Consider the following 14,323-nt stretch of genomic DNA (forward strand, 5'->3'; position numbering starts at 1 on the left):
GCGCATGTGTGATTTAGCGTGAAGCAAACCGACACACAGAGCATCTGAAACGAACTGATTCTTTTGGTGATTGATTCTGAACTGATTCTGTGTTTATGTTATGAGCGCGGGTGCAGTAAACGCCAATGACGCCATTGCATCGAGCGCAAAAGAATCGGTGAACTGTTTTCTTCAACTGGTTTATTGAATCGAACTGTCAGAAAGAACTAACGTTACTGGTCATCCGAGAACCGATGCAACCGGTTCTTGACTCATGAACGAGTCATTATCTGGCTCGGCTCGGTGTTCATTTCTCTCTTCACAGCAGTTCAGTCAGCACGCGCAGTCTTCTCGCTTGTTTCGCTCAATGATGTGCCAGCTTCATCAAATCTGCCATCTACAGTTCTGGCAGTGGTTTGTAATGGAATAATTCGTAACATTATTATAATTGTAACGAGTAATGATGCAGCACATAAAAAAAATATCGGAGTAAAAGTATTAAACTCAGCGAAAATATATACCGAAGTAAAAGTGGAAGTAGGAGAAAAAAATAATACTCCAGTAAAGTACAGATACCACCTTTTAGTACTTAAGTACAGTAGTGAAGTAGTTCTACTTCGTTACTATACATCTCTGGTGGTTTGTGACTGTTGTCTCGCTGCTCGCTGTCTTTTAAGGAGCCGTTCACATATCACGTCTTTTGCGCACTCAAGTTCGTTATTTCCAATGTAGGCGTGCGACAAGCGCGCACATAATGGAAGCGACACGCTCATTTCTTCCAGGCACGTCCGCACCGCATCGAGTTAAAAACGTCTCAACTTTTCAGAATGCCGCAAGCGCAAGAATATCAGACCTGAACCAGGAAGTTGGTCACCAGATCACACGGTAACCAGTTAAACAGTAACACTGGAGAGTGCCAAGATGTTTTCCTCTGAGGTGCTCGCGCATCGCAGTTGTGCTGCCGTGGTACACCATATCGGTTTTGCAAAGGGAACAAAGGGCCATTTTATTTGTCCTCTGTTTAAAGTATTCCCATACTTTTGATAACAGTGGTCTCTGTTTATGTGATAGAATGCAACTTTCTCCATTCCCAGTATGCCATTACGCAAGATATAAATGTGGTTTTATTAACAAAGTTCGGGAGAAGCACAATCAGATAATCATCCAATTTGGCACAGGTGCATCTCGTTTAGCTAATCATCTTAAATAGCACGCAAGCGTGTATATATATCCAGTCTTCCTACCTCCTGTCCCACGACAGTTTTTTCGGCATAGACCGTCTGTCAGCATTCGGTTCGCTCTGTCAGCATTCGGTTCGCTCTGTCAGCATTCGGTTCGCTCTGTCAGCATTCGGTTCGCTCTGTCCGTCATCTTATCACAGGCCCAATCTTCCTTCCGACGAAGATATCTATCCGCTGAACACCAACAAGCGTCATCGCGTCAGCTGCTCTTCTCGCCAAGCCACACGTTGTGGCCAAAGGCTCGTGCAAATCCTTCAGCTCGCCTCACTCGACAACACGATTTTCTCGCCAGGACCAGGCTCTCTTATAATGCTGGATCGCAGCCGTGCTCCAGTTCTCAGCGCAGTAAACCTCTCTCGCTTTTTCAGCCGTGTCGCAGTTCGATGCTGCCTCCACTAGCGGCGAAGACCGTGCGTTGTTGTAGTGGCATGTCGTTCGTGAAAGAATCGTTTTTTCGAATGAATCTTCTAGGCGAACGAATCGTTCTCCGTTTACACTCATTCATGAAGAATTTTTCAGAGTTGTCATCCACAATGAACGAGTTTCATATGAGTCTCAGAGATCGAGAGCTCTCATTCGTGAACGAAAGGACTAAACCGGTATACATGTCGAGTTGATTAAACGGATACATGTCGTTCGTAAACGCAATGAACTGGTATATATCTTATCTTAACAAAATTGATGAGAGTAAACCGGGTCAGTTAGCCATTTAGCACCATCTTGCAAAATGTAAAGCGCAGTTATAGGTACTGTGCACATATGCTTGTTTACATATTTAGCATACAAAAGATAAACTCCACGTTTAATCCCCGATTTATGAACGTGAATATATATGAACCGTCTGACCAAACAATTAAAATGCTAATCATGCAAGACAACCTCGTGATTTGCTCATCTGAACAATTTAAAAGACGTTATATATAGAATGCGCTTATGAAGACGCCAAAATTTGTTAAACGGCGTTATGACTGAACTCTGTCCGATGACGATGCCACTTTTTTTAACCACGAAGCAAAGGCTTCTTGCAGAGTTGTCATCCACACCGAAATGTCTAAAGACATTACATTTGCTTTACTGTGCATGTTTAAACCTCACTGAGATGATACAGACATAAGTTTCATGCAATTATTCCGGCAGGATCAATTATTATATTTCACCATTTACTGGCATGATTATTCAGAATTAAAAAAAAAAAAAAAAAAAAAACGCAACTGCCTCATGTTTGGCTGCAGAACAACAAGTGTGAGTACATTTTCTATCATCTTTTTAGGACTGTTATATGAAAAGCATGCAAAGTAAATGTCTTTAGAAACGGCTTGAATTTGAATATCACATTACTGCAATTAACGTTACTGCTATAGACATGTCTATTGGTACAATGGTTTATAAAACTAAACATAAACATGCTACATCGTTTCAAAGCCTCTATTTTCACAGTCCTTACTACAACAGGAAAACAGCATCCCAAATTTATCTGCTCTGGAGGCTGTTTAAAAGGGCCCGAAGGCCAAAACGAGAGGAAAAGATGCTTTTCCAACAGGACCGTATTAATTCAGACAAGGTTTGAGCAATTGTCAAATCAGCCAACAACTACAGCAGCCAAAGCAAGCATGAAGCTACTTTTACTTGCAACACGGGCCTGCACATCTCAGTATTTCCATCCTGTTACATTTGCTAGCAGTGCAGGCTACACAGGTTCGTCAAGACATCACACACCCCAGCCCCCTCCCATGACCCACAGCTACAGCAGCTGAAGCAAATGTGAGGCCGCCTCCATTCGTAAACGCGCCCTCAACTCTTCCGCTCCCTCATGCTACTAACCATTTTTCTGTTCAGTGGCCTCCAGCTCCAGATTTGCCAGAAGGCAGAGGGTACCAAGACCTATTAGTGGTCAGGCCGATTATTTTATTTATTTATATATATCTATCTCGAACCCTCTTCAGCCAACCCCTCTAACGCCAGCTCATCCCCTTTCACTAAAACTCCTAATCTACCATAGCTAACTCTCCTATCATGCCCAATCTATCTGTAACGGTCAATCCTCACTTCAGCCATCCTTCCGCAGGAGCTTTCTCTGTATCTCCCCACCGCCGCAGCATTGGCCGCTCCCGCAGGAGCCTTTTCTGTTTTTTCCTCACTGCCGCAGCAGTCTCCGCTCCCGCAGGAGCCTCTACCTATATTTCACCACTGCCGCAGCAGTCTCCGCTCCCGCAGGAGCCTCTACCTATATTTCACCACTGCCGCAGCAGTGTCCGCTCCCGCAGGAGCCTCTACCTATATTTCACCACTGCCGCAGCAGTCTCCGCTCCCGCAGGAGCCTCTACCTATATTTCACCACTGCCGCAGCAGTGTCTGCTCCCGCAGGAGCCTCTACCTATATTTCACCACTGCCATAGCAGTGTCTGCTCCCGCAGGAGCCCTTTCCATCCTTCCCTACTGCCGCAATTCTCGCTGCCGGAAGAGCCTCAAAAAAAAAAAAAAAAAAAAAAAAAAATATATATATATATATATATATATATATATTATGTCCATTCTCCAATTCAACCTCATCAGGCTTGCTTTTGTCCAACTCCGGAACGCCCAATCTAAATTCACAATGGACCCTCCTTTCATCAACGACTCTGGTTTAAAAAAAATATTAGTAATCAAGTATTCTTAAAAAATAAATAAAAAAAAAAAAAAAAAAAAAAAAAATTAATCAAGTAACAAAATGTGTTTTTGCTTAATTATACTGATGTGCGCATGCACAGCAAATCTGATGGGTAGGATAAAATGTCAGGACCCCGGACTTTTATTTAGTCGGGTTGACGTACCTTTTCAGTTCTGTGTATGTGATGTGATGCTAGTTTTACTTAAAGTCAAATGCTCATGAACTGACTGTCAGAGCAGTTCTGGAGATGTTGTTCATATGTTCAAGTCCTTATTTAGTGAGACAGCAGACGCAGAAATTACCGTGAGCGTAATGCGCGCTTCAGTGTGTGTGTGAAAAAGGAAGTCGCGCTCCTGCTCCATTCATTAACAGAGACACACAGAACATGCAGGATTTACATTTAAACACTGTTCCGTCTTAATATTTAGAGATATTAATTTGTGAATCGGATGTAAGTGCAATTACCTATTTTGATTAATTCATTAAATAAAAAAAAAAAAAAAAAATATATATATAAAAAAAAAAATATATATATAAAAAAAAAAATATATATATATAAAAAAAAAAAAAAAAAAAGTTTTTTAATAATAATTGGCAAGTTCTGTGCCATTCCGCGTTCAACTGTAAATTCCGTTTTTGTGACTGGATTCCGCGATCCCCTCCACGTTTTCTGCATCGCGGAAATTGTAGGGCCCTAGTTGTGGTATGCCAGCTCTATCTTGCAATTGACACATGCCACAACGTTCTCTTTATGTCCTCAAATCAAAACACTGCTGACTCCTTGCAGTACGTGATTTTCGGACGCAGCACTTGTCTCCTTCCGCCAACAACAACAACAACAACAACAACAAAAAAAATAAAAAATAAAAATAAATTAAAAAAAAATAAATAAATGTAAAAAAAAAAAATGCGTTGTCACATTTAAAAAAAAAAAAAAAAAAAAAAAAAAAATCATTGCGAAAGAACCTGACGTGAGATTTAGAATAAATTAAAAGAGGCTTCGAAGCAGAGGAATTTGTCTACATCATTTTTTTGTAATCGCGTTACTCGAGGAATCGTTTCAGCCCTAATCTTAAGCAGCTCAAAAGGGGCCTCTCACATAATCCGATAGATGCCCTCGGTTGTTGTTCATCAGACATTTAAAAAAAATAAAATATTCCTCCTTAAATCATGTTGTGTACTTGAATAATAGAAGCCTCTCAGTTATCGTTTCTTCGGCCAAAGTAAGGGCCCTCCAGCCATCGTTACTATCTCCTTGCCTATTTCAGCATCGGACAGGGCTCTCCCTTCCGGTGCAGCTGGGCAGTGGCTCCCTTCGGTCGCAGTGTGAGCCTTTCATCTGTCATTGAGTTGCGCTGTGCGCTCAGCGGCAGATGGGGTTATCCCTCCCGGTGCAGCAGAGCCACAGGCCCCCTTCGGTCGTTGTGACAGCCCTCCATCCGATGCATCAAATTAAGCCTCTTATACAGTCGCAAGGGGGACTCTCACTTCCGGTGCAGCAGAGCCGCAGCTCCCTTCGGACGCAGCGAGAGTCCCTCCATCAATCGCGTTTTCTTGCCTACTCCGTATCGGACGGGGCTCCCCTACCGGTGCAGCAGACCCACGGCTCCCTTCGGTCGCAGGGTGAACCCCCCGTCTGAGTTATGTTGCATGCTCAAGGGCGGACCGGGATCTCCCTCCCGGGGGAACACAGCCGCTGGCTCCCTTCGGTCGCAGCAGGAGCCCTCCATCCGATGCATCAAACCGTGCATCGAATCTTCTTGCCTATTCTGCATCTGATGGGGCTCTCCCTTCCGGTGCAGCAGACCCACGGCTCCCTTCGGTCGCAGGGTGAACCCCCATCTGAGTTATGTTGCATGCTCAAGGGCGGACAGGGTTCTCCCTCCCGGGGGAATAGAGCTGCTGGCTCCCTTCGGTCGCAGTGAGAGCCCTCCATCAGACGCATCAAGCCATGCCTCGCATCGCAAGGGGGACTCGCCTTTCCGGTGCAGCAGAGCCGCAGCTCCCTTCGGACGCAGCAAAAGTCCCTCCAACAGTCGTATTCCAGTTAGCGTCAATCAGGGCTCTCCCCTCCGGGGCAGCACTCCTGCTGCAGAGTTGCGAACCCCCTACGGAGGCTGGGAGAACCCTCAGAGGCAAAAAACCGTGCCTCCATAAACCCGCAATGGGGGACTCCCCCTTCCGGTGCAGCAGAGCCGCAGCTCCCTTCGGATGCAGCGGGAGTCCCTCCAACAGTCGCGTCTCTTTGCCTTCTCAGCATCGGACTAGGGCTCCTCTTCCGGTGCAGCAGACCCACAGCTCCCTTCGGTCGCAGTGTGAACCCCCCATCTGAGTTATGTTGCATGCTCAACGATGGCTAGGGATCTCCCTCCCGATGGGGTACAGCCGCTGGCTCCCTTCGGTTGCATTAGGAGCCCTTCATCCGACGCGCCAAACCGCGGCTCGAATCTCATTGCCTATTCAGCATCTGACGGGGCTCTCCCTTCTGGTGCAGCAGACCCACGGCTCCCTTCGGTCGCAGTGTGAACCCCCCGTCCGAGTTATGTTGCATACTCTATGGCGGCCAGGGATCTCCCTCCCGATGGGATACAGTCGCTGGCTCCCTTCAGTCGCAGTGAGAGCCCTCCATCAGATGCAACAAACCGCGCCTCGTACTCAGCCGCAAGAGGGACTCTCCCTTCCGGTGCAGCAGAGCCGCAGCTCCCTTCGGAGGCAGCAAGAGTCCCTCATTTCTTGATATCCGGCATCGTGCTCCTCCCATAAGCGGCACGGAGGGCTCGCGGGTAAGACGTTGCGAGCAGCAGCTCTCGTCGAACACTGCACGGGCTCTCCCGGTCGCTCTGCATTTTCTTCCCAACACGCATATTTTGGGGGGCAACTAAATTTTATCTCTCTGGCTGCTGTCCTATGGCTTTAAGCTTCTTTTGGGGAGTCATTTGGGTTCGGGCTATGCTCCGGGCCCGGACCCCTCCCCCAGGACAGCACGCCAAAATATGCCTACTATTTGCCTTCAGATTAGATGTAAGGGTGAACTCGTGAAACAAACAGTGTGACGCGCCGATGCATTTCACGCACGTCGAGATATTTTTGTAATCGACGTAATCTATGACGTCGACGCGTCGTTGCAGCATTAATATATTTATATATTAGTGGTGGGCCGTTATCGGCGTTAACGTGCTGCGTTAACGTGAGACTCTTATCGGGCGATAAAAAAAATATTGCCGTTAATCTATTCTCAAAGTTTGGTTGGGAGCTGGGTCTATACTAAGCAAGCTATGATGACTTTCACCTTGATATTTTATATAACCGACTGGCTGAGGCCAGCCTAAAAAGATGCTCAGGACAGTTGACGGGCCACTGCTGCGCATCGTCACGAAGGCACACGTTTTTACGCCTTACCGCTTATAATGCGGAAAAGCTGAATGGAGTAGCTGGTTACTGGTGTTCGGTGTGCACGAGAGAGAGCCGCGTATCATGGACAGCGACACTGAACCGAGATCTCTTCTGCGAAGAGAAAGGCGTTTCAAAACACTTGAACATCGAATTTGCTTATTTTTGCTCTTGTGGCGACAAATACATACAAAATATGTCAAAATATCCACCTTGGAAATTATGCTCGAAAAAACTGTCAGTTATTTCTTAAGTGAAAGCAAACAGTTGAGGAAATATATTATATTGGATGCGTTCATCGTCCCTTAAAGGGACCGCACCTAATTTAGCTACTGGCTGCTGTAATGTTAATCCAAGAAAATGAAAGATAGAAAATCACTCACTGCTTTTGACTGAATTACTTTGTAGTTTTAAAAGTCAAACCAAAAATTATACAGACACCAGGTTTAATTTTTGATATATATATCAAAACTGTAATAATGTGAGAAAAGTTGAAGGTGTCTGAATAAATGTAGGTTTGATTGTATATTTCATTTTTACATTGAAGACTATCCAGTGCTATTTTACATTTAATTATTTGGTTTCTGTACCTTGACACCTACAAACTTGAAAAAAACTTAAACATTGGTGTGAAACATATACTGTGTGTGTATATATATATATATATATATATATATATATATATATATATATATATATATATATATATATATATATACATACACAGTATATATTTGGAAAATATATACATGTAGCTATATATTTATATTCAGATAATTTATAATATATATAGATAATAGATAATATATAAACATAACATTTTTCTTAAATATATACATGCATGTGTCTGTATTTATATACACATAATAAAATAAAAAAAAAAAAACATAAAAAAAAAAAACTTTTATTTTGATTGCGATTAATCACAATTATTCGTTCGAGAGTACTATTTAATATATTTATTATACACTGTATTATAGGCTTCTAAAACGAGAAATACAGTGCCATTGGATGCATTAGAGGAAGGTGTGTCTCATCCTCTATGTGTTAACATCTCCTCAAACCTCCAGATCTCTCCTTACATAACCCTGAACCGAAATCATACAGAGGACAATAAATACTTAATAATCACATCACAAGGCCTAAGCCCTTATGCAAACAGATTTGTGAAATGTGGCTGTGATTTGTAGAATGTAACCATGCGTTTATGTAACAACAAGGAGGGAAAAAGTAAAAAAAAACAAAAAAAACATGAAGGTTCATTCCAATTCTATTGTGAACTCTAGACTCTATGATCTGTAGATGTATTCAGTGTGACTGTATTCAGGACTGAACCTCATCTTCTGAAGACTGCAGTGTTCTGAGAAACCTCTTAATGAAGGGTTTAATCATCTCACGTGTTATTAAGGTTATTAGATTCAGATGAAAGAAGAAATAAAAATGGTTTTCAAAATCTACAGTCAAAAATTATTATTAAATTAAAATGCTGCATATGTTCCATAACCTCTCTGTGTGGTGCCCAAAGATACAAATAAGGCAAAAATAATAAAATACCAAAGTTTAAATTTGTGTTTTATTATGCAAAGTTTATTAATGTTCATAATATATATATATATTGTGTGTGTCATGTGTCGTGTGTCGTATGTGTATGTGTGTGTGTTGTGTGTGTGTTAATGAGCAGGAGTGTGTTAGTACAGGAGTGTGTGGTCAGGAGCTGAGTCAGAGTCTGTCCAGTGTCCAGATGTCAGTCTGACCCTCCCTCACACACAGCAGACTAAAGTCCTGCAGAGGGACGCGCTCCTGAAGCCACACACACTGCTCCAGACTCCCGGAGGGTAAGCACACTTTAACATTCCTCTTCCAAAACGATATGCCTCTACTTTAACTTGAAAGCATTTAATGTGGATAAGAGTTTATCTCCTAGATCAGTAACTGTGTGTTCTTCTGCACTGAACACATCCCAGTGTCAGGTCACAGCAGCTCTGGACTCAGATATGACTGCGTGCATCTTCTTACGCCGAGCAAAAATCGTAAGTTTGACGTTATAGTCATTACAAGATATTTGCTTAAACAGACAACACAACATGTTTGTTCATGGCATTTATTTATTTATTTATTTATTAGCAAATTGTAATTTTTATGAAAATAGAATTGTTAATTATTTTTATTATGTTTTGCAGTTTACTTGTATTAGTTTCATTTTAGTTTTAAACGAAAGTCTATATATACTGTAGAAAAAAAAAGGAAATTATGTGCTATTAAAAAAATGTAAGTAATGGATTTATGTTGTATTAGTTTATAACATCATCCCAGTTCATGAACACAGTTGACAATTATATGTTTGTAGAAATTTATTTTATTTATTTATTTGTTTGGTTGGTTGCGTTTATTAGTTTAGTTGTATTATTAAACAAGTGTCTAAATAGAAAAAAAACCCGGAAATGTTCAGTTTGTGAATTAGTGGTTTATTTTTCACGTTATCACACTTTAATCAACAGTTGAGACAAATTACATGTTTTTCTTTTTTAAATCCTTTTTATTTTTAATTATATTTCATATGTTTTCATTACTTTAGTTTTATAATGAAACAAAAATTTATTATATATATATATATATATATATATATATATATATATATATATATATATATATATATCAAAACCATCATTTCTAGATCTATGCTGTATTTATAACATCCCATTTTATGAACAGTCAAGACAAAGAATGTGTTTAAAATAATTTATTATAATTTATTATTTATTTCATTAATTTTATTTTTAAACATATATTTACAATATTTGTATTTAATTTGAGTTGTTTTTATGTTTGATCTTAAGTAGTTTACGGAAGTGCAATCAGAAGATCATCATTAATGGATTTGCCTTGTATTAATTACTGTCTGTGTTTGTCCTGATTCAGCAGAAGGACACATAATCATAATCATAATCAGCCGCAGTAGATCAGGTGAAGTTTTAATCTGTAAAACCTCCGTTCACATGAAACGTGCCGCTGAGAGCCGTCTGCTGTAAAAGCCTCATCAGAACAGGCTTTAGATTAATCTCAGAGAGACGTGCAGACGACGGGAAACACACTTGACCTGTGCTTTTGGTTTTTCAGGACAGAGAGCTGGCAGACGATGAGATCGAAGGTAAACACACCTGTCATCTGGAATATAACCTCCTATCATCTCATGTCAAAGCTTACACTGACGTATGCATCGAGCCAATAAAAATCATTCCATTTCAACAAACTTACACCATTTCACAGACATATACTCACATGCTTTGAAGAGCTGTAGGACAAACATTAGTGGACATTGCAGTCGTTGTTATTATTATCATTACTGAGAAGAACAACTGTATGAACCCTGTTTCTTGTTCTCAGAGCTGAGAGAGGCGTTTAATGAATTCGATAAAGATAAAGATGGACTAATAAGCTGTAAGGACCTGGGGAACCTGATGAGGACGATGGGTTACATGCCGACGGAGATGGAGCTGATCGAGCTGGGCCAGAACATCAGCATGAACCGTACGTGTTATCCTCAGCATCTCTGTGAGCCGCGTGCAGTGTTCAGATCTCTGTCTCTGTCTCTCAGTGGGAGGACGGGTGGACTTCACAGACTTTGTGGAGTTAATGGCCCCGAAGCTTTTGGCTGAAACGGCCGGCATGATCGGAGTGAAGGAGCTGCGAGACGCTTTCAGAGAGGTGAGAGACAAACCTCAGCTGTGTCTGGTGCTGAGCACTGCATTCTGAGCATCTGGTCTTCTGTGGTCTGCAGTTTGACATGGACGGAGACGGCTCGATCACCTCCGAGGAGCTGAGGAGCGCCATGGCTAAACTACTGGGAGAACACATGAACCACACAGAGATCGAAGCCGTGCTCCGAGAGGCGGATGATAACGGCGACGGCACGGTCGATTTCGAAGGTGAACGATGACACACGTATAGATGCTCACAGTTCCTCCACACACAGGTGACAACAGCTCTTCTGCTTCTCTTCTTCTTACAGAGTTTGTCAGGATGCTGTCGAGCTGCTGAGATGTTCATCTTCAGGATCATAAACACAGCATTCATATCCCTAAATATCAGAAAGATCTCTGCTCCATAAACTGTGCAGACATCTCAGCTTTCAGTGCAATACAGAGCTACTGATCTGAGAGATGGATGTGCAATATTTCTGAGTCTAATATCACAACGCGTCTGTCTTTACATGATTTTTCATAGATATTTGCTCAATAAAATACAAAATTAGGAGTGTTGTTTCTCTCTCTTTGTGTGTGTGTGTGTGTGTGTGTGTGTGTGTGTGTTTGTGTGTGTGTGTGTGAGAAAGTGACAGGCCCGCATCCAGAATCAATCTCTGAGGGATTTTTGTAAATTATTAAAAGTGATTTCCATCTATTTAGTCCTTTCTTTTGCTGTGCAATTCAAGATAGTTATTCCACAATCCCAAATTGAAATAAATTGTAATCAATTCAATTCAAGTTTATTTGTATAGCGCTTTTTACAATACAAATCGTAACAAAGCAATTTTACAGAAAATTATGTTTCTACAATATTTAGTAGTAGCTTATAAGTGGTGACTCTCAGTTTGTGCACGTGTCACAGGATTTTAGAAAAAATAAATAATAATAATAATAATACAAGATGTAGTCAGCTAGACGATGAACTATCAATATTATTAATTAATAATTATTATATGATGCAGTCACACTTGTAGCAATATTTGTTAGTTCTGTTGTTGATTCAGGGTCAGCATCATCTGAGGTCCTCTGAGGGTCAGCATCATCTCTTCTCAGGTGTTCTGGATCCAGACTGGAGCTTGTGTAAATCCTAGTTACCACGGATGAAGATCCCAGCAGAAACAGAGAAACACATAGAGACATCATTAGCATAGCTGCTGATCCAACAAAGTAAAATTAGTTTAACCCAAGCTAAAGAATAAGAATGCGCATTTGATCAGATGCAACTACACTCACAATTTAAGAGATACATTATTCGAATGCTTGGTGAAAGAGATGTGTTTTTAATCTAGATTTAAACAGAGAGAGTGTGTCTGAACCCCGAACATTATCAGGAAGGCTATTCCAGAGTTTGGGAGCCAAATGTGAGAAAGCTCTACCTCCTTTAGTGGACTTTGCTATCCTAGGAACGACCAAAAGTCCAGCGTTTTGTGACCTCAGGGAGCGTGATGGGTTGTAGCGTGGTAGAAGGCTAGTTAGGTACGCAGGAGCTAAACCATTTAGGGCCTTATAGGTAAGTAATGATAATTTGTAACTGATACAGAACTTAATAGGTAGCCAGTGCAGAGACTGTAAAATTGGGGTAATATGATCATATTTTCTTGACCTGGTAAGGACTCTAGCTGCTGTGTTTTGGACGACCTGTAGCTTGTTTATTGACGAAGCAGGACAACCACCTAGAAGTGCATTACAATAGTCCAGTCTAGAGGTCATGAATGCATGAACTAGCTTTTCTGCATCAGAAACAGATAACATGTTTCGTAGCTTGGCAATGTTTCTAAGATGGAAGAATGCAGTTTTTGTAACATTGGAAATATGATTTTCAAAAGACAAATTGCTGTCTAATATAACACCCAGATTTCTGACTGTAGAGGAAGTAACAGTACATCCGTCTAGTTGCAGATTGTAATCTACAAGATTCTGTGTACTGTTTTTTGGTCCGATAATTAATATCTCTGTCTTATCTGAATTTAATTGGAGAAAATTATTTGTCATCCAATCTTTTACATTTTTAACACACTCTGTTAGCTTAGATAATTGGGAAGTTTCATCTGGTCTCGTTGAGATATAGCTGAGTATCATCAGCATAACAGTGGAAGCTAATTCCGTATTTTCTAATAATATTACCAAGGGGCAAAATGTATATTGAAAATAGAAGGGGACCTAGGACGGATCCTTGTGGCACAAGGTAGTCCTAGTCATATTACAATAAGATGATTCGTGAGTGTGAGAAACAAAAACTCTGAATCTGATCAATGTAAAAGCCTGTGATTGGCCAGTGTGTTCCAGAAATCAACAGATATGACTGTGATTGGCTACAAAGCTCCACGCTGTATCAATCCGTTGACACTCTCCAGATCGCACACTAACTTCTGCCGAATCTGTTTTGCCGGGATCCTCTCACTACAGCTGTAAGTCTCTCGGTCTCGCTGATCTGGGTTCAGTCTCCTGATCTCTTCAGATTAACATCAGTTATGAGTGATGCCAGATCCTGCAGACTTACATTAACTAAATATCTCCATTAATCTGCTGATTCTCAGAAAAAAGACAAAATAAAAACCGAAATCTGTAATCTGTGTGCTGCTGGGCAGATGGTGAAGACCAGAAATCACTTTTAAGAGAAATGTTCTTTGCAAGATTAAGAGGGATGATGGAAGGATGATGGACTGAGAGGCTCTGAAAGATTTTGGACTGTTTATGAGCAAACTGATGTGGATTTCCTGAGAAAAAAACTGCACAGATAAAAACCCCAGCCACGTCAGAGGATGCACTCATGGAAAATCACATCATACTAATGGTTTCTAACTCTCAAAGTACATTTATTATTTGAATAAGAATCATATTAAAAGAGAAACAATTGTTTAAATGCCCAATACTGGTTTATTTCTTGTTTTAATTGTATGAATTGCATTTGTTTGCTTATTTTTAAAAGATAAATAGACTGGCATTGAACATATATAAAACAATATTAAAATAAAACAACAATAAAATTAAAAAGAAAAAGAAAAATTAAGTGTTCCAATACTCTATAAGATATTATATGGTGTCAAATACTACAAATGTTAATTATGAAATAGTTCAAAATTTAATTAGCAGTTTTTAGACATACTGTAATAGTAATTATTATCATTGAATAATTATACGGAATAATAAAAAAAAAGATAAAGACTTTATCATACTTCAGATTTTCTTCCTAGCAATTCTTACCTGTTTATATTAGTTTATTAGTGTTGTTTTTCTTTTCTGTTCTTATTAAGATAAATTGACTGGCAGAGAAAATGTAAAATAAAATTATTAATTATAATAATCATCATAATAAGTGC

At 40.6% G+C, this 14,323-nt stretch overlaps 1 protein-coding gene across 2 annotated transcripts; it reads left to right on the forward strand.

The window, feature by feature from the left end:
* Positions 1–8,941: 8,941 nt before the first annotated feature.
* LOC127968726 (calcium-binding protein 5) lies at positions 8,942–11,514 on the forward strand. 2 transcript variants are annotated; one of them, XM_052570069.1, is made up of 7 exons: positions 8,942–9,095; positions 9,225–9,290; positions 10,378–10,408; positions 10,645–10,788; positions 10,856–10,965; positions 11,039–11,186; positions 11,270–11,514. In XM_052570069.1, exons 2-7 carry the CDS (start codon positions 9,255–9,257, stop codon positions 11,296–11,298), a joined length of 498 nt encoding a protein of 165 aa, XP_052426029.1. In that variant the 5' UTR covers positions 8,942–9,095; positions 9,225–9,254; the 3' UTR covers positions 11,299–11,514. The 2 variants fall into 2 exon arrangements, with proteins under 2 accessions (XP_052426029.1, XP_052426030.1); XM_052570070.1 differs by having other exon boundaries at positions 8,958–9,095; positions 9,185–9,290.
* Positions 11,515–14,323: the final 2,809 nt, after the last annotated feature.

Source organism: Carassius gibelio, chromosome B12 (assembly GCF_023724105.1).
Source record: "Carassius gibelio isolate Cgi1373 ecotype wild population from Czech Republic chromosome B12, carGib1.2-hapl.c, whole genome shotgun sequence".
Taxonomy (NCBI): domain Eukaryota; kingdom Metazoa; phylum Chordata; class Actinopteri; order Cypriniformes; family Cyprinidae; genus Carassius; species Carassius gibelio.